Here is a 21,007-nt window from a genome sequence, read left to right on the forward strand (position 1 = left end):
TACATCTCAGCTTTAGACGTCATCTAGCCTCACCATATAAGTCCTCATCTTATCTTGACAATGTTGCTAGTTTGTTTCCTAATTATAGCCTGGTTTTGCTTAACTCCAGTCTCTGATCCAGCATCCCTCTAGGCCTAGCCCAGCCCTGGAAACAGTCTTGTTTTGGGAGAGCAAATCATTTGTTGCAGGAAAATAAAATAATTTTCTGTAACAGGATGCTTCAAAAGGCAAAATAGAAGCAATCAGAATATAGAACAAATTATTCTATTTGAGCTATATGTATTTTAAAATTACAGTAATATCTAGGTCTCTTACTAACAAGCCTACTATACAGTAGTAATATAAATGATATTAAAAATGTGTAAAATAGAGTTTCTTGTTCATAAATAAATTTGGGCATATTTCCTGTATTGCCCTGCTCAGATATTGGTCTAAGCTATTATTATATTTAGCTTTGAACTTATGGAAAGTATCCTTCTGAGATTTAAAAAAATGTCTACTTCATCAGGAGACCAAAGCATAATACATATTCAAATTTAATGAAAAATCTGTCTTTAGGGAGAATATCTGTATCTGTGCTAGTGAGCTGACTGACCCAGGTGATACTTTGCCTAGGTGTAATATAGACATGCATATCGCAACATGCGCTTTTCCCTTTTCACCTTATTTTAGCTTTTCTGTGGCCTCAACATTTCTTGAAAAGTTTAATAAAAATTACAATGTGTTGCTACTCTTGATCAGTATTACGAGTTGTTTAAATGACCATACTTGTTGAAGACTTTGAGAAAGCTCTGGTAGTCTGCTCAGGAAGTCTCTCTCATTCCTGTTTCTAATGCTTTACACCTTGAGTGGAACTACTGTTTTTGAAAAAGGGGCTCCTTAGAATTAAGTCATACACTGTTTTTTGCAAAATTGCAGTATTACTACTCTACAAATTCTTGGAGATCTTTTTGGTAGTTCAATTCTTGTCCTAACCCCCTGAGACAGTACTCCTAATAATGCTATGATAAATTAAAGCGGAGTTCGGGCCATGGCTGTGGTAGAGATGATTAAATGCTGGTTTACTACATATCTTAAACTTACTCCTTGTTGGTTTTCAATGTAGAGCATTCCAGATTAGGCTCAGAGGGCTGCAAAAGTCATTTGGGTAAAGAGATCAGGAAAACAGAGAGAAAAACAACATTCAGTTTGTCACTGGAAGTATGCCAGCTGCCAGGCATAATCTATTAAAATGGAACAGATGTTAGTAAAAGGCCCTGGTGCTTCCTTCACTGCACATTTTGCATACAAGTGTTGTAAAACCTGCAGGGATTTTATGTTGCTTTTTCATTCTTTTCATTCCTGTTTTTTTTTTTCTCATTATTATTATTTGGGGTATTACAGTGTAAATTAGTTTATTCATGGTCTTCACACTCTAAAGTCTATCTAAGCTACTTCTGTTTGATGAAAGTTGAGTAAGAAACCTGAATAAACTCAGGTAACAGTAAATTAAAAGAAACCAGTCATTGCTCAGAAAAACAGAAAGCTGGAGTGAGATGAATAGTGTCATGTTACGTGTTTTCCATGTGGAAAAAAAAGTAAAGTTTAAATTACAAGCCATATTTGTAACAACTATTAAGCAACACTTTAGTGTTAATTGCTTTTTTTTGTGTGTGCATTCAGGGAAACTTTATGGCGATGAAATGTTTGTAGAGGAGCGACACAGGCATCGATATGAGGTAAGCTCTGTTCATACATTTTGTGTTCAAAACTTAAAGCTTAAGCAAATCATGTTTCTGCTGGTAGGCATGATTTGCTTTAAAGCCAATGAGAGATTTCTTAAAGTTAAAACAAGGTTTACTAATGGTTAGGTAGAGACATTGAGGTTGGAAGGAACCCCTGTATTTTGGTTCAACTAAATGCTTGGAGCTAAGCTAGCTCTAAAATTAAATCAGGCTTCTCAGGGTTTTGTCCCATTCTCTTTTGAATGTCTTTGGAGATGGAGATTCCACAATATCTTTGGACAATCCATTCTAATGCTTAACCACTTAGTTTGAACCATTCTTCCATTATGTCTAATAGGAGATTCCCTTGGTCACTTTGTGTCATTTATCTCTCACTCTTCTGCTGTGAACCTCTGAGCAGAGTCTCTCTCCATCTTCTTTATACTATCCCATTAGATAATTGAAGTCAATAACCAGCTCCATATTTCACCTTCACTGCTCCAGGCTGAACGAACCAAGCTCCTTCAGTCTCTTCTCCTGTGTTGTATGTGCTCCAGCCCCCTGACCATCCTGGTGGACCTCTTCTGGATTTGCAATATTTTGTCAATGTCTGTGTTGTACTGAGGGGCCATAAACTGGACACAGTATTGCAGAGGTGTTCTTGCAAGTGTTCAACAGAGGGGAGCAGAGCAGTTTACTGTCTTAATAAAATTTTTTGAGAGTGATGGCAGCCACTGACTTGACTTCCTGTGAAGTATTTGAAAGGTACAGGTTTATAATCCTTAAGTAGATTGCTTCTGGTCTGCCTAGGCTTAGATTATGCTCAGGATGTCCACATTCTTTCACAGTCTGAATGTAAGCAGATTTCAGAGGCTAATTCAGATCACAGAGAGAGAACTCAGAAGCTAATTCAGATCACTTGCTTCTTAGCAAGGGGGATGGTTGGGGGATGCAGGGGGATGGTTGGATCACATGATCTTGAAGGTCTTTTCCAACCTTAATGATTCTATGATTCTATAGGCCTCTGATATAGGTCCACACCTCTGCTATAGGTGCACGCTTCTGTTTGAGAACATCTGAGCAAAGGTATCTCTCTGTGTTCAAAATTCTGTCATCCAAATAGACAGGCAGTAGCTGGACACCATCTCTGGGATGGTTCAGAAGGCACCTGAATCCATAAGCATCTCTAGAGGGGCCTGAAGTATCAAATGTTGCATGTTACAAATTGATTGAGTCAGCGTTAAGTTTCCTTAGAAGGCTGGGAGGAGAATGTGATGGTAGTGCTCAAAGTCTGAATATTAATGGAGTGGTTAGAACATCACCAAGGAAATGAAACAGCTTACTCCAGAGCTCCTGTTTGAGGGATTTTGAACCACAGCTCATGTCATAGACTGCTGAATTGTGTTATTCAAAGAGGAAGTCAATCTTCCCCCCTGCTATGATAGACCATTTCAAAAACGAGGAATGCAAGCTCTTTAGAATCAGGAGGACAGCAAGCAAGAGGGACCCTGGCTTTAATCTTTTGTATGTATTTAGTGTTAAGGTTTTAAATTACTGATTGGAGGGCAGCAAGCAAGAGGGACTCTGGCTTTAATCTTTTGTATGTATTTATTGTTAAGGCTTTAAATTACTGATTCATCTCATATAAAATAAGCGTGCCCATTTTTGAATATTTCTACCAGAGAGTTGTCAAAACAAGAAAGCAAAAATTCCCAACTCTTTTCCCAATTCTTTTCATTCCTGTATACATAAGTAAAAGTGCTACAATTAACTACTACATTTTGTTAAACCAAAAAAAAAAATAGAACTACAATTTTATTATTATTTTCAATATTTCAGGTGAACCCTGAACTGACTCACAGCTTTGAAGAGAAAGGTTTGAAATTTGTTGGCCATGATACAGAAGGGAACAGAATGGAAATTATTGAATTGGAGAGTAAGTGTCTCACTTGTCTGTAGTACTTTCTGCATCTATTAAAACTATGTAAACTATAGGTAGCTAAATTGGATGTAGATGAACACATAGCTGTCATAACAGCCAGGATCATATTAGGGAGTACTGTTGACTCCACTTGTGTATTACAATAGGTGAAGATTCAGAGGATTTTATCAGCCAGTGTCTTATACTTCTTCTCAAGGACTGTGCATGTATCAGATTATCAGGGAGACACTCCTGTTCCAAAAGGTCATAATTCTAGCTCAGTGGCATTTGGCTATGTGGAAGCATAGAACGATTTGGGAGGTTGTCTAGTTCAACCCTCTGTTCAGTACAGGGCTACCCTCAAATACAGATAAGGTTGCCAAGAGCCATATCCAGTCAAGTTTTGACTGTCTCCAAGTTGGTTATTGGTTGGACTTCAAACCACTCACCACTATTCTTTGAACCCAGTCCAGCCATGTTTAACACATTTTGTAGTCTACCCATTCTATCCATAGCTCCTATCTTGGGTGCTAGGAAACCGTATCAAAAGCCTTGCTACAGTCAGAGTTAAGGAAAGCTACTGCTCTCCCCTTATCCAAAGACTGATTATTCCTAGTTGCGTTACTGTCCTTTGTGCGTCTGAAAATGGCTTTATTTTGCATTCTTGCCATAAACCAAATTTAGGCTGACTGGCCTCTAGATCCCTAGATCCTTCTTCTTGTCTTTGTTGAAGATGGGCATGGTGACTCTCTTTTTCTAGTCATCAGGTACTTCTCATGGTCACCTCAACCTTTTAAAGGTATAAGCCAATTTTGCAATGATGTTGGCCCTAAGCCAACCTTTGGATCTTTTCAGTCAGGTTTCAATAACTCATATGTATTTAGTTTGCTTGAGTTTATGAAATATGCGTACATGCTATATAACCAAAGCATTGTAAAACTGTGACATCTCCATCCTTGCAGATAGAGACCTTTAAAACTTGACTAGGCAAAGTTGTCAGCAACCTGATTTAATCCTGAAGTTGAACCTGCTTTGAGCAGGAGATGGGACTAGAGACCTCCCAGGGTATCTTCCAAACTCAGTCAGTTCGTGTCTGATTACCCCTTGTTTGGAATCATAGGAAAAAAAAATCAAGTATGAATATCATATAGAAAGCAAATTCCTTTCTTTCACAGAAGCTACTCAGATAAATGAGAGTTTGATTCTGTGGAAATCTGGTAGCACTGCACTGCTTTACCAAGTAAAGCTTGATGCCTTTTCTAAAGCATTCCAAGATAAAAAGGAGCTACAGTGCATGTTTTTATTGAACATTTATACAGAGCAGCTCTTAGAAACAGTCCTTTTGGTTTTGCGTGAACCCTTGAGTAACTCCTTGCTGTTAAGTCACAGTTGGCAGGATGAGTACCAGGCACCTGAATATGTCAGCTACCTTACAAGATTTTTTTTTCCTTTTCTTAAATGGCCAAAAATTACTATTGGTTTAGATAAACTCCATGCACAGAAACAGAAATATATCATGAGAACACATTATCATTCTATATAGAGTGTTATTTCTGACATATTTGTGAGAATTCATTTCGTACTCCAAGGTATATTGAAGAACAGTCTTGTGATTTTGAACAAGGGTTTGAACATAGACATCTACTTATAGTTTCAAGCAGCTGCACCGTAGAGAGTAAAATGAGAGCAAAAAATACATAAACTACTAATTGTCATGGTATTCTTTATTTAGTTTGTTCCTAGTAGATGCATGCTTGTTCCTGTTGTGCATATTGGTGACTGGTTGGAAGGCTATTTTGTCTGTCCTGCATGAAACAACTTCTATAAAGAGCATCATGAAATAAATCAGGCAGGATTTTTAAATTGCATGTTACTGTGAAAAGAATAAAAGCAGCAGTATAACCTGGAATTATTTCACAATGGGCTGCTAGGAGACTCTGATTACTAAAGAAGAAAAACAATCATCATAGGGAGGAAGCACAGAAATAATGTTATACCAGATAGCTCAGGCAAAGCTGTTAGCAAAATATCCCCACAGGAAATATACAATGCTTTGTCATTGTCTTGTTTTACCGCTTCAAAGAACTAAATTGCATAGTAGAGAGAAAGAAGTTATGGGATAATTTTAGGATCCCAGGTTCTTTTTTAAGGCATAGCAGCAGAGGGAAGAGCAGTATACTTGTTTATATTGTTTATCTTCAAAGAAGAAAAGCCCTGCTTTCTTGTTATCCCTTATTCTGTACTGCAGAGAAATTCCTTGAATGTTTGGGATTGTTTTGGAAATTGTCAAACCAGAAGGGGTCTGTCGTTAATTTCATCCTGTATCCTGATCCTAGAATTGGTTAATGTTAGCTTCTTTAAACTGATATTCGAAGAAGGAACAGGTGCACAGCATGGAAGAGCATGAAAATAATGTTCTATCCTTATTCTTCCAAAGAAGACAGGAGGGATGCAGAAGCAGCCATAACAAGGTGCTATGACTGGAGAAACAGAAAACTAAAGATTTAAGAGAAGACAAACCAGCGCATCTTGATTAGTGTAATAAACGGTGTTGAATGATGATGTTATTGTCATCCTTCATCACCCAGGATAAACTGCAGGAAAGAAGAGTACCATAAGAAATGGACATAATTTGGCTGTAAAAAAACGTTTTTTCACAGGAAAAAAATTCCTGTGAATTAGGAAGAAGTTTCTAAGCAAAAGGAGGGACTATCAGAAGAACTTTCCAATGGGAGCAAAAAAATCCCAGCAGACATTATGGCAGAGCTTTGACCATTTGTGTGTGAGACTAAGTGATGTCACTGCATTCAATAACAGGAGACCAGACTTAATGGCCCAGCAGATCTCTTGCAGGCCCAGTTATCTGAAGCTTGTTTTTCCCTATTTTCTGTGTATATTGCTTTCATATTATCTCATAGTGTGTAAATAGTTGCTGTAAGGTAATGCCTGGTCTTTCAGGAGCTGTTCTATTTTCCCTTCAGGTATGTGTAAGTGCATGTTCTGAATATGTATGCATGCTTAAACGTAAATGCTGGATACCAAACCACTATGAAAAATAACATGAAATAGGCAAAGTTAGGGTTGCCTATGTAGCATTTTTTCCCCCTTACATGTCTGTGCAGATTTATTATTCAGCTTTTAGTTACATCATTGTGCACGGTAAAGTTGAATCACAGGATGATTTTTCATTAATTTGCTTTACTAACCTTCTGCCACTGTTGTAAGTTGCTTTCCATGGAATAAAGTTGAGGTTACCACTGCCCCACCCTTAAATTCACACATGTAATCTGGTTTCTGGTTTTCCTGTGTGAAATCTTCAATAAACTTTTGTTCAAACAGTTCTATTATTCTCTTCCTACGTCTTTTAATTTTCTTTGACATCTGTCTTGTAGACCACCCATATTTTGTGGGAGTTCAGTTCCACCCAGAGTTTTCCTCAAGACCTATGAAACCTTCACCTCCATACCTTGGACTGTTACTTGCAGCAACTGGAACACTCAATGCATACCTGCAACGTGGTTGTAAATTGTCTCCAAGGTAATCTTTCATACTTACCTGCTTGTAGTTTCACAGTCACTTTGTTGGAAGGACCATTCTGTCCAGCTTTTCAGAAGTCCAGAAAAGGAAAAGGAGTTCTTAATATATTTGTTCTGTGCAAGCCTAGCATAAACCCTGGTATAAAAGTGTCTGTAAGCAGTGAGCATATTCCTTGACTTCCTTGTTTTCAGAGACTATTAGGCCTACAGTCAAATTCGTACATTGTAACCAGAAGTAAAACAAACAAACAAAAACCTTTAATAAACCTAAGTTTGTGGCCTACTGTGTTAACTTCTATGAATGATAGCCTTACAGGGAAAGAGATTTGCTAGAGTATCAAGCAATGAAGTGTAATTCTCATCCAGCAGTATTTTAGTGGCTGCAGTAACAAAACAGAAAACCCTGATTCTATTTTGCAGTAGCTAAATAATTAATATAGTCTAGTAGAAACAGGCCTGAAAGAAAACAGTTGTAATACCTTTAAACTTACGGAAAGGTTTGGATCTAGATTAAAACTATGGTTCAGCCATATTGGTTGTTTTATGTTCTTTTTTTCAAGCATCCCAGTTGCCTTGGTCATAGAGTTTTTAGTGTGTTTGTTGAGTGTAGCAATACTTTTCAATAAGTGTTAGATCATTTTTGTTTATTCAAATGACATTAATAAAAGTTACAATTTTCTTAATAAATTTCATGTTAATAAGGGGGTCAGAGGAAATCCTAGGGTACAATAACAACAACAAAAAAACCCTTCAGAACCGTTAAACAGTAACGCTATCCAATCCTGGCTTGCTGGCTTTTCGTACAAGGCATTGAACTTAGTAGTTTTGTTTTCTTTGAGCACTGCTTTTTATTCTTAAATAGAGCTCCTTTTCTTATGAGAAAAATAGAAATTTTAGAAATTTTACTGAGGTTTCAGTAGGAATGTAAAATAGCCAAGCCAGACCAGAACAATCCATTTTGTTACTTCTCTCCACTTCTCTCCTTATGGATATCACCTGTCTTTCATAAATACAGTTCGTCTTCACTTATTCTGGCCAATTCTGCAATTGTGTACATACAGAGATAATTTTTGTGATCTGCAAACTACAGCGTGATCAAAATATTCCTGTTACCTTAACCAAAGTATTCCTGTTACCTTAACCTGTTACCTTTCCCTTAAGGGGAAATTATTATTAGTGATCATAACCTTAAATACTTTTTAAAATCTGTGCCAGTGCATTACACAGGACAAAATTTTATGGTGCTTGGTAGCATGGTAGTCTTCAAGCACAATGATCTTCAGGCATTTCCTCTTGTGAGTGCTCTCTGCCTCACAGCTGGTATTGTTTCCCAGCTCCCGATATCCTTCTCTTACCAATTCCTCCTATAAGTATACCTATTCATCTCTCTGAGATAAAGAAGAATTACTTGCTTTGAATAAGTGGTCCACATGTGTCCTACTAATTTCGACTGAAATCCCTTGGCAATGTAGTGAATGTTTTCTAACCTTGACCTGAGGTTGCAGCAATTACTGAATGTGCTGCACGTAACTTCTGTTGAATATATATTAATTCAAGTAAGTTTATACCCAACTTTTTCCTTCCTGGTCATACAAAAAACTCCAGCCAACGCTAATATTTAGCAAAGACAAGTTCAAACCCCCAAACTTTATATATAATATATATATATATATATAAAAGAAAAGAAAAGAAACAAAAAAACCCCCTAGATCTTAGCATTTACTTCGTTTCACAGGAAACAGCCCCCTCTGTCCCCACCGAGAGAGAAATAACATTGGAAAAGCAAAAGATTCTGAGGCTAAGATAGGAGCATTTGCATTACACCGCAGCCGCTCATATTAACCTATCCACCTGCTGAGCGGAAAGGATTTCCAGTTTAAACCTTTAAACCCCAGAATGGTAATGATGTCATTGAACAATGAAGCTAAGACATGCAGTAACAAGACTTTGAAACAAATTTGAGAAGAGGATTTTCTGTACACCTCACCCTGTACTGCCTACGTGAGTTGTAGTCATGCTGTTGACTGCAGCAAAGATGTAACCCGAAAAAGAATTTGTGGAGGCCAGCAAGTTGAGCAAAATACTACCTAAACTATATTAAAAAAAAGATCAACCAACCAAAAAAATAAATAAAAGGAAAGTTAATGTTGCAGCCCTGAGACAAAGGGAAATGCATATTTCAGCATGAGATTCTTAACAGGAAATCATTACGTTAGAACATTTAACAGCCCCATAATTAGGACACAATTTTAGAACATCTGACACATGGACAGAAGCCCTAGCTTCTAAGCTAAGCAAACAGTTGATTTAAAGATGCATCACACTTCTTAGGAGAGTGTCCTAAATAAATTAAAGCAAATAAACCTTCACTTAGACTTCTTTTTGTGAGGCCTACTCTGGTAAATGGTCTGAAAATGCTTACACGCAGGCATGAGCTTCCCTATTTGAGAAAGGAATGCCTCATCTGGGATAAATTTAGTTCCTAGGAACTTTGGTGCTTAGAGGTAGTTAAGAACTATGGAACAAAGTATCTCAGTAGTGAGATACTACTTAGTTACCTGAAGTGGTAAAGTGGTAGTTGAGCATGTAAGTTGCCTTTGTGACTTCTAGTGCTCAAAGACATAAGTGCCTAATGATCATTCGCTTCAGTTCCTGGTGAATGCTTTTATATCATGACCTTCTCCAAATCTTTACATGGAAGTACTGAAGTCACCATTTCACGTGGAGCAAAGGAAGATGTGTGGCTGTTTACATGATTGATTTTAAAGGACAGAGAAGACCAGAACCACAAGAAACTCTCAAAAAGTATACAAAACCCTCAAATACAGAACTCTTCTTTAAAATAAACCAAAAGGTTTTAATAGAAAACTGATGGAGGAAGAGGAGAACTTCAGATGTAATATTATTAGTTTTTACAGTGTCTTACAGAATTTCACTTGGAAAAAGTAACGAGAGCTGTCTTATCTTTGGGCACTGTCCTATGGAATGCAAAACCACTAATGGACAATAAAACCATGCTGCTGTAGGCATTTTTTTCTTCTTTCCCTGAAGCCAACATCTTTATTAATGGCCCGCAAAATTAGGCTATAGCACATTAATGATCACTGCAAATAGTTTCAAATAAGGGAGAGCTGAAAGCACTATTCAGAACAAAGAAATAGTATAAAAAGATACAGAAAATTTAGAAATCTGAGCTGTAAATAATGAAATGATATGTTTCTGTGGAGGAGGAGGGCAACAGGGTAAAGGTAAATAATTTAAACATAAATGTCCAGTAAATGGGGACGGTATGTAGTAAGTGAGATATGTTCCTAGGTGAGAAAGTGTTGGCAAATAAGACTGCTGCCAACGTAAATTTCTGCAAGTCACTTGTGAACATGGTAAGGGAAGGAACCAATGCAACACCATCTGGTAAGAGTAATCTTTTAAGTTCTGGGCAGGTTACTAATAAAAGATGACCCATAAGTCATGTTCAGGGAGAAGGAACAAAAGTGGTCAAAGGATAGAAAGTAATGCATAAAGGAAAAAAAAAATCAAACAAACCAAAAACCTTAGAAGATAGATTCGTCCATGTGGTGCTCACTGCACTGACACAGTCCAACTGTCTCCCAAACCTGTTGTGTTAGGGAGGTTTGGGCAAGCATGTGTAAACAGGACAGTAAAAAGCCTGTGTGACATTTTTTGGTGTGTAAGTGACAAAGGAGATATCGGCAGGGCTATCCCTGATGTCCCCTGTTAAGTACTTGGGTCCACTTACTTTGTAGGTGGGAAGAGGGAATGACTGTCATGGAATTGCAAAAGGACCTCTCAGAGTTGCTCCAAAATTAGAATCTGGCATATAGCATTGAAAGGGTTGGACCTCTTTAGAACTGACAGTGGTAAATAATATGTCATATTGATAGTTTTAAAGGGTGAAGGATGTTATCAAAGAAGCACTGTTGAAGAATTACAAGTAGCTGTAACGGAATTCGGTTTTCTGAAGGTGAAAAGTGAGCTGCATCAAGAAAGATTTAGTGAGTGAGTTACACTTCACAGTAGTATAACAAAGAATGTGTCACTTAATACTTCATAAACTAGAATGTGTGATATCCTTAGCAGCGTAAGTTAGTAGGACAAATAGGATGAAAGGAACTGTCCTACTTGTCCCAAACGATAACACATCTGGCGCACTGTTATATTTCTGCTATTAGCGAAAACCAGGCACTTCAGAGGAAAGTGAAGGAAATCTTGTGGATTGAAGACTGTCAGAGAGCAGCAGGAGACGGACTGTTCCACCAAAAAAAAAAAAAAGACAATCCAGAAGCCAGGGGTGGCAGCTGTAGTGGTAGGGGTTGTGTTCTCACCAGCAGGAAGCAGTGCCACAGTCCCCAGAGAAGGCAAGAGGAGTGGCTCCAGTGGCAGTCACTGCAACTGCTGTTGCAGTTCACTGCAAAGTGAAATACAAGCTCGGTACCGTATTTCTGTTAGCTATGGTTAGATTAGGTAAGGATAAAAGTGACCAAAATTCTTCATCTCTGTAACCTCAGCAGACTGTCTTGAAGATTGACTAGATGTAGTGACACTGTGTACTCCATGTTTTGTTCTTTTTTTTTTTCTTCTTCTGCTTGGCCTTATCTTTATACTGCAGACCTCATGGGGAAAAAAAAAGATGGACTAGAACTGCTGTGGTGGCCTCAGAGTTGCTCACTATCTCCTTTTTGTTGTAGGAATCTAGTGTTGCAAAAGTGGTTACAAACAAGATGAATATCTTGGCCAAGATGTTTATTAATTTTTACGCAAACTGAGAGAAAAGTTGCTGAAGGAAGTTATAAGCATATTTTTTCAGTTGAGGGCAGTGTGAAAAAGAATTTCATAAAGGAAAAGCCAGGCTTATATGATTTATTCACCACCACCACCACCACACATACACACTTTCATAGCCAGCACATTTAATTAAGATTTATACAGCATATGGAATAGTAGTAGGTGTGATCACAAAATATCCATTTCATCTTTGTGTTTAATATCTGTGTAGCAACTCAGTGTAGTTTGGAAGGAAGCACACATTTATTCCTAAGAGGTAACGGCTATTTTGCGGTTAATACCACCTGGAGTTTTTCTTCACATTATTTGTCAGTTGAATATAGTTCATGTCACAGGAAATGTTAGGAACTTCACATCACTGTCGGTTTGATGCGATAGCACCCAGGCCCAGATATGCTAAGATTCATGTGTGCCTGTTTGCAGCTTAGCTCTTGAAGGAGTTCAGGTCTTCTGGGAGCCTAATTTCATCTTGTTAGGCTGATGCCACAGCTTCTAGGGATGCTTAGAGAGGCAATTCAAACAGATGAAACTGTGAGACTGAAAATTACCTGTGTATGAAGCCCAAGGGTTGACCACTACCTAGGTATTTCCCCTCCCTTTCTTGCCATTGTGGCCTGCCTGTTAGAAATAAAACTGACTTACATCCAGCAGAACTGTTGTAAATTAGGAGAGACAGTGGGGTGCTACTGCAAAACAGTCAAGAAAGTAGTGACAAGAGCCCTTTTCTGGGAAGTGGATTCAAACCTTGTACTGACTGGGCAGTGTGGGAACAGGAACAAAGTTGTCATCTGCCAAGTCACTGGTTTAGCCTCTGGGCTAGTCACTAGTTAAGCTACTAGCCACCCTCAGCTTCTACACACTGAAAATGGAATGGAAAGTTGGGGTTGATAAGTCAATGAAATGACTGAAGCATCCGGCAACGTGTGACAGCTCCTGTGGGTGACTGACTCCAAAACCTACATCACTGAGGAGGGGAGTACTGGTGATGAGAATGTTTGGTGGAGATAAATGCCTAACACTCTTCAAGAGATGAAGATAAGCAGTTCTCCATTCACTTCATTGGTTCCTGAGTGTTTTTACTTAGATGCCTGAGGGCCTTATAAAGGTATAGGATGATCTGGGTTATATTTTTGTGCTGCCACTAGGCAGCAAAGACAATAAAAAAAAAGTAACGCAGAGAACACTCAGTTCTCTGAAAGTTTTGGGCTTAAACCAGAGTTATCATGAGACTGCACAGCTCTCTGCAATCAGTAATTTTGATCTGTGTTCTATGGACAATTTTTGCTATTTTGCTGTTATGTGAAAATGTAAAACTGTTTTAATAATACTGAATTTTTATTCCATGTTTCCACGGGTACTTTCAGAAAGAAGTAAGTACAGTGTCAGTGATGTTGTGTTTGTGTGTGTGCATCTGGCATGCTTGATCATACTGTTAACAACACTTTCCTCACTTGAACTGTGTAATTGTTCGGCAGCTGGAGAAATGATCGAATTGAGCATTTCTAGTTAGCCTGATATGGCACACTCTTTACAAGATCCACATCAGCAATATGCAAAGAAAGGGCAGAATACTGTAGGCAAAGTCTTAATAGTTGTTAGAACAGTCGGAATATCTACCCTGTCTTGTACAGAAGTTGCTACAGTGGTTTGCTGTAGTTGTGGGAGGCTCCCTGAAGTCAGAGGTAGAAATTAAAGAGATGGCTGTTGGTTCTTTTCCTCCTGTCTCACTCTGTTAAAATGACTATGTTTTTACTTAATCTTTAGTCGAGTTTTTGCAAAGTGGAGGAGCTGAAATTCAGTCTAGAAAACAGTGCTTAGTAACGAGCATGAGTATGACTGAGTTCAGTTTGTTCACTATCCCACATTATAGTCTGGATCAAAGATCTCCAACTGTGGTATTACATAGTTCCCTTTGAAACACTACAGTCACTGCAGATCAACTGATAAGGCTGTGTCTAGGTGGGTCATGGGTTGGTTATGTGCTTGATGGCCTAATGGGAGACCATGCCCAGAGGCAGGGAGTGTTACGTGACTGAGGTCCTGTTGGCTTGGTGATTAAGAGTAAGAGGTAGCAAGACAGGTATGTGATGGCTGGAGTAGAGGTGGTACCCAAGGCTAGCACTGGCGTACCCACACAAATGAAGTCTGACATCCCCACCTGTATTCTGTTAACCATACACTGCGCTCTGAAGTATCACAGAACTGACCAGCATTATTGCTGTTCACATGTACTTGTCAGTTCCCTGGACTCCCTTTGCTGGCTTCTAATCTTAGGAAACTCAGATATCTGGAAGACAGACTGTAGAGGTGAGGAGGTTGAGTCTGGAGGTTTTTCTGAAGAGGTGCAGTGTGTGCACTTACAATTAAGATAAACCTGGAGACATGATAGACATCACTGCGTAGATACCACAAGGCCCTGTCCAGCTGACTAAGAATTTGTGGTTTGTGGGTACTTCTTTCTTTCAGTCACTGTGGTGATTTCCGTCCTTCACTGTTTCCTTGTTCTAGCCACTTATAAAATGATCATTTGCATGGCAGCTTGTTCTGTGAAAAACAGTCTATTTCTCTCAGAAAATAACAGAAGAGGGTAAAACCTCAGGAAAAAGTGTCAGGATATTGCTTGGTGGAATGAAAATGATTGATGTTCTTACTGGAAAAGCAAGAATCATAATTTAAGTATAAATATAAGCTTTCTGAGTAAATAAAGTCTTAACTTCTTTGGTCATTTTCTTTACCATAAAAAAGAAATTCCTTCTAGTCTTATGCTGAATACCTGTTATGCTCCATGCTGTTGATTATGATTGCATGTGTATGGCACCAGCAAACTATAGAATGAACATACAGTATCCAAACAGAAAAAAAAACAAATCGGACATACTGTTTTTATGGTGGAATATTGTTTCTCATCAGTTCTTAGACTCCAAACTTTCTTGTAGAAGCCCATTTCTATAGAGGAATATATTCTAAAATACAAAAATTGAGCAGTAGGTTAAAATAGTTTTCTGGAAATGGGTTGCATTTGAGGAAAGTGTTTGTCATATTCATCATCTGGGTTGGAGGGCTTGAAGTAAAATATGTATTGCTGTACATATTTTCTAACTGTGTATTGCTTTTAACAGTGACAGCTACAGTGACCTCAGTGATGACAGCTCTCCAGAGAAAGAGTTTCCTAATTCAGAAACAAGCTGAAATGGTTGTATGAGAACACAGAAATGGACGATGCTATTGAGGTAAACTGGATTGTTTTGATACTGCTTTATGACATTTATTTGTTCTTGACTTAAAACAGGAGACAAAGTTATCTTGATTCTCCCGTTTGTTTCAAATCCCGTCTGAGAGCTTATGTTTTCTTCCTTGCCTGCAGCAGTTAATTATTCTCCTTTTCTGCTGCTTAACTCAGCAATTACATTATTAAAGTCTGCTAAGTGTTTTGGGTACAGCTTATATGTAGGATGCTGTACAAAATCAGTTGTGTTAGTGTTAGAAGATGCAATGAAAGCACATTCAAATATCATGTTTTCTGTTACTTTGGTTTGCAAGTTTGGATCACTTTGAGTACACCATATTGATACAACTTTTTTTTTTTGCCTTAATATTAATTTTTAATTTTATTTTATGCACTGTTTATCAAATATATTCCAAGATAAATATTTGGATTCAATCTGCGTGGTGGTTGATATACAAACAAGTTTTATAAAATTGTGGCTTTGTTTGCCACAGGGATGTTTCTTATAGGGCTGGTTGTTTTTTTTCACATGTAAAGATGGTAGCCTGACATTGCTGGTAGATGAGATTCCTTTTCAGTCTGGAGATCATATTTCCTGTGAGCCACCTGGCCTCTGCAGAATCTGGGACCTCTGCAGAATCTGGGCCTGAATCTCAGTCTTACTCTTCTCAACACACATTCATCAGAGTTTTGTGTGGCAAGGAGCTCTTATCCATATGTACATTCATGCTTTTTAATATTTTTGAGCACTTCGGTAAGCAGGATACAACTTTTTCCTGCTCTGATTTTATTCCATTCACATCATGTAGTTACTAAGCAGCTGTGCTTAATCACTAAGCTAGTGATTGAGGCTGCATATGAATGATGCATTTCCACCTGATGATTAAAATACTGGTGTGAGATGCTAGAAATTGGAGTTTTGTCCTTAGCCACAACATGGGTTTCTTCTGTGACATTTATTCTTCCCTCTCATGCATCACATGTTAAAGATGATACTACATCCCCAAATCATGAGAAAGGAGAATAGAATGTTAAATGATTGCATAATCTGCATGCAGGTACAGTACTGATGCATGTCCTAGAATGACCAAAAAAATAAGTAGACATAATGTTTCTTTTCACTCTTGCCCAGATCCTTCCTACCTCCAAACATTGATATGGCTCTGTTTCTTCAGACTGTCATATAGTGCAGGACAGGCCTGTTAGCTCTGATCTTGCTTTTCTCAATAGGACTTATGAATGACAATTGTCTGTTTACCATAGCAGTTGTGACTTTTTCAGTGCTTGGATGAATGTTCTTACGTGATGCTTTCAAGCGTAGTAGCCAGTAGTCACAGACATGTTACTGGTGGATACCGACTGTATTCAACAGAATTACTCTAGAAGGAATTCCAGATCTAAACAAATGGTAGAATACCTGTAGTGTTTACCATGCAACTACTTTGGAATTGAAAGAAACTGGCATAAGCATAAGGTAAACTGAGTTACAGAAGAAATGTTTTTAATAATTATTTTTTCCTTTTGTTCTTCCTTCCCCTCCCTCTTTTTATGTTACAGGAAGTTGGAAATGGGGCAATACTGAATAGAAGAAAGTGGAAGAGTAAGCTGCTTGTGCTCCTTATTATGAGAATACAGTATCTCCTCACTTACTATTTTCAATTATTCTCTTTACAGAAAACAGTTCTTCTGTCCTTTAGCAAAATCTGTTTGTATAAACGCTGTTTCTCTTTAAAAATGACATAAATGGTTGTGCACCTTGGCTGTTAATCATTATTGATCTTGTCCTATATTTCAGAATGATCTCAGGTGAATATGCATTATTTCACCAGTTCACAGTTATTCTTGCTTTGAAGGAAGGTTTGATTGTTTTCATTTCACCTTAGAACAGTAAGATGAAATACATTTGTCTTTGTCAATGAGGAGGGAATGCATGAAAAATTTAAGGGGCGGTTGTCTTGTCCATGAGCAGTAGAGAATGGTTTCGGGTTTGTTTCCCTGTTAAGCTTGTTGTATGTATGTGTATATATTTTTTCTTTCTTTTTTTTTTTTGCCGTTCAATATGTACAAATGAGAAATTGTTTTTGTATTTCAGCTGTCTGTGATTATAATAATTGATGTTGGATATGCATGTCTTTTCTCTTGGCTTTTATATGTGATTCCATTTGACAAAAATTCGAGTTTGTTTTCTCTGTTTCCCCTGAAAGTCTGATAATATTGAACCTACCAAGTTACAGAAGTGATATTAGAAGGTGTTTTTGTATTCATATTTTGTAAGAGAGAAAGTAAATGCACTCATATTTTAAAATGCAAGCTGTATGCTTGCACGAAAGTTGTAGAAGAACCAGTCATAAACGTGGAGCATAATCTGGGATCCAGTTGTATAACACTCATTTAATTTCAACAATTGAGTATAACACTGAATTAAAGTTCACCCTTGTTCTCCCTCATCCAGTGACCACAGCATGGTGATGGGACTCACTTGCAGTAGGACAAAACAGTGTATTTAAATTTAAAAATCACAAGTTACTTCATTGTGTGACAAGCGCAGGCTGCTCTTGCAAAGCCAGGACAATAGCCTGAATCACAGAGACAGAAAGGGAAGGTGAGAGGTGAGGTACTGTGTGCAAGGCTGGATCCCATTAGCACAGTGGCATCAGCAGAGCTGTCAGAGGAAATGGACCTGAGCTATGTAATTGATAGGCCCCAAATGCTTGAGGCACCCCTTCCTATAAAAAAATCATTTTAATTGTTAGCTTTATGTTTCACTATGATTTTGGGGAAAGTGGCTTTTTTTAGTTGATCAAAAGGTAAATATCTGTACGAAAACAAAAAGCACCATGTCCCTTTTACAGTTTTGTAAAACAGTAAGTTTGAGAGCTTTGTATTGCTTTATGAAATCTCAGGTTACTCAAACAATATATCTCTTCACTAAAGAAGCTTTAATGGTAATGAAATAAAAAGTGTTCCTATGGAAGTGGTTGTTTTAAAGTGTTTTGCAAATATGTGCCTTACAAATAGCAGGTATTGTCAGAATTGGTATCACTGTATGTCTTTCCCAATGAGAGACTGGCTACTGGCTTGTGACAAGCAAAACATTTCCTAACTCTATCTGTAACGTTCAAATGTATTTTCAAGTATATTTAATGGTGTTATTCAGAAGTGTTTAGATGCTGTCTTAAAGAATCTTGGTGCCAGTTGTGAGCTGTGGTGTCAGAGAGGGAATTTTTCAGTCTGTCATTTCCAGTTGTATTGTCTGTGATGTGGCCACATCTGTCTGATGTGTATGTTCCTGGTTCATCAAGATGAAACAGTAGGAGTTAAATGTCCTAGGAAGCTGCTAAAGTTGGTTTTGTGTAGCTGTGTTACAGAGAAGTTGTGATTTATTCCCCCCAAAAAATGAGGGAGAAAAATAAACACAACATGGAATGGAGCTGGAAACAGCACCTTAATCTTCCAGTGCCCTTCCCAAACCTCTTCCTGCTAACTATTCTACACAAAAGACTGTCCTGGAGATAGACACATCACTGCCACAGGGTATCTATCTCCCGCTTGAGCTGGTAGAGGCAGCATATGCCATTTCCAAAACTGAAGAAGGCAAACAGGCCTTTTCCAGCCAATTCTGGGCTACACTAGGAAGAGTGTTGCCTTCAGATTGAAGAAGGTTTTCTCTCTTCTCAGTGCTGTTAAAGCCACACTTGGAGTAGTGTGTCCAGTACTGGGCTTCCCAGTACAAGAGGAAACATGAGCATACTGGAGAGAGTCCAGTGAAAGACCACAAAGATGAATAAGGGACTGGAGCATCTCTCCTGTGAGGAAAGGCTGAGAAAGCTGGGACTGTTCAGCCTGGAGAAGAGAAGATGTGGGGGAACTTGGCAATGTATACAAACCCACCTGAAGGGAAGGTACAAAGAAGATGGAACCAGGCTCTTTTGAGTGGTGCCCAGTGCCAGGACAAAAGGCAGTGGGCAGAAACTGGAGCACAGGGGCCTCCCTGTCAACACCAGGCAGCACTTCCATGCTGTGTGGCTGACGGAGTGCTGGCACAGGATGCCCAGAGAGGTCGTGGAGTCTCCTCCTTGGAGATATTTGAAAGCCACCTGGAGATGAGCCTGAGCAGCCTGCTCTGGGTTTCTCTGCTCGGGTAGGGGGGTCGGACCAGACAACTTCCAGAGATCCATTTCAACCTCAGCCATTCCATGAAAAGGTGTGTTGTTGGCACAAGCAGCCTGTTGCTAAGCTTCACTAGCTAAAGAGAGAAGAGAATGTGAAAAGCCAAAAGTTTTACACACAATCGTAAGTGTGAAGAAGTAATTCTTAAGCATGGGCAGAGGGCAAAATTTGAAGGTTGAATATTATCCCTTTGAAACAAAATGTTTGTGAAGTATGCTTTTGTGTATTTTCAGACCTCTCATCCTGTTCCAGTAAGGATCTCCAGTGGAAATATATTCCTTTCCTGGTGTTATATATATAGCAGAGAGCAGTATTTTGTTAGCACTGACAGGACAAGAAAGCCTGCTAGTATGGAAGTGCACACCAAGTTTTATCAAAATGTGGTTGCTTATATGGTTTTTATTTGCATGTGAACAATGGAATTTGGATTCTTGTAAGGGCTAACAATGAAATAAAGCAGTTTGCTTTGGATTTATTATTCCAAAATGGAGTATATAATGGAAGATATATAGAAGAGAGATACATTGTGGGAGTCTGATCTGCTTCCATGCTTTTTGTGACCTTATCTTGACAGACTGGGATCAGTTCTTCATCCTCAGGAAACATGAACTGTTGAGCAGGTGACCTAATGCACTAAACTGTCTAGATCAGGTACCACTGGTAAAAACTCTTCTTTAATACATGCTTGGAGAACATCAAGCTCTGAAATCTATATTTTCCATCCTCTGTTGATTCATTAGTTGACTGTTGCTTAAGCTCAAGGTCTGTATTTGTAACAGTAAATAAATTATAGCAGGGACAATAGTCTGTTTTGAGTCCAACTGCAGTGGCGATGATTGTATCCATACAGCTAAACCTTTATGGACATGCTGGAATGAGGCCAGTGAAGGGCAATTGAGATGGAGTGTCTGTGATATGAGAGGCTAAGAAAGTTGTCATCATTAGTGTGGAGAAGTGAAGGCTTTAAGGGGGATCTTATCGAAGTATAATATGATGTTCCCTTCCCTGATGTGAAGGGAACAAAGTAGATGGAGGATGACTTTTCTCAGTAGTGCCCAGTGACAGAAGAAGACGCAATGAGCAGGAACTGAAACACAGGAAATTCTACTTAAATATAGGATATAACTCAGGCATGGTTCTCCTAAAACTTCTCTGCAGGTGTCTGAGCCCTGCCTTGTCAGGAAGATATATGGGGAGTTTTGAACAACAGCTTGAAAGCAGAGGATGCATTCTCTGCAAGAACTTCTGCAAGCAGGAATTGCAGCCCCAAGCCAAAGGAAGTTTTCAGCAGAGAAGAGGCAGATTGGCAATGACCACAAGGGCAGGGCCTTGCTGCCCAAAAAGATGTGGAGGAGGTTAAGGGAGAATTTTGTGTCAAAGCAACAGACAAGTTAACAGTCTGAGCTAACCTCCTCATGGTAGCTATGTTAGTTACCATAGCAAAGCAAATGAAATGTTCTCTCCAAACTGTGTGCGTCTTGATGACAGTAGGGAGTGTAATTACAGCACATAGGACTTCTGAGTCAGCTGGGCTATGGCTGACAGTGAAGCCAGGTCACCATGGAAATGAACGGGGGCTGTAGAAACCTATGTGGGACTGGCTAAAGCTCATTTCCCTCAACTTCACTGTAACAGTGAGTGTAACCGT

The 21,007-nt window shown here is 38.7% G+C and overlaps 1 protein-coding gene across 5 annotated transcripts in view; it reads left to right on the forward strand.

Moving 5' to 3' along the window:
- Positions 1-18,617, forward strand: part of CTPS2 (CTP synthase 2) — a 74,495-nt gene extending 55,878 nt beyond the window's left edge. For 4 of the 5 annotated variants that reach the window (XM_080562599.1, XM_080562596.1, XM_080562597.1 and 1 more), the window contains 5 exons: positions 1,663-1,718; positions 3,543-3,639; positions 7,017-7,161; positions 15,083-15,193; positions 16,747-18,617. In XM_080562599.1, the coding sequence (XP_080418725.1) occupies positions 1,663-1,718; positions 3,543-3,639; positions 7,017-7,161; positions 15,083-15,152 (368 nt within the window). In that variant the 3' untranslated portion in view covers positions 15,153-15,193; positions 16,747-18,617. Of the gene's footprint in view, positions 1-1,662; positions 1,719-3,542; positions 3,640-6,061; positions 6,965-7,016; positions 7,162-15,082; positions 15,194-16,746 lie in introns of those variants that run through there. The other variant, XM_080562598.1, reaches the window with a different exon arrangement.
- Positions 18,618-21,007: the final 2,390 nt, after the last annotated feature.

The sequence above is a fragment of the Anser brachyrhynchus genome, assembly GCF_964034855.1.
Source record: "Anser brachyrhynchus genome assembly, chromosome: 1".
NCBI lineage: Eukaryota > Metazoa > Chordata > Aves > Anseriformes > Anatidae > Anser > Anser brachyrhynchus.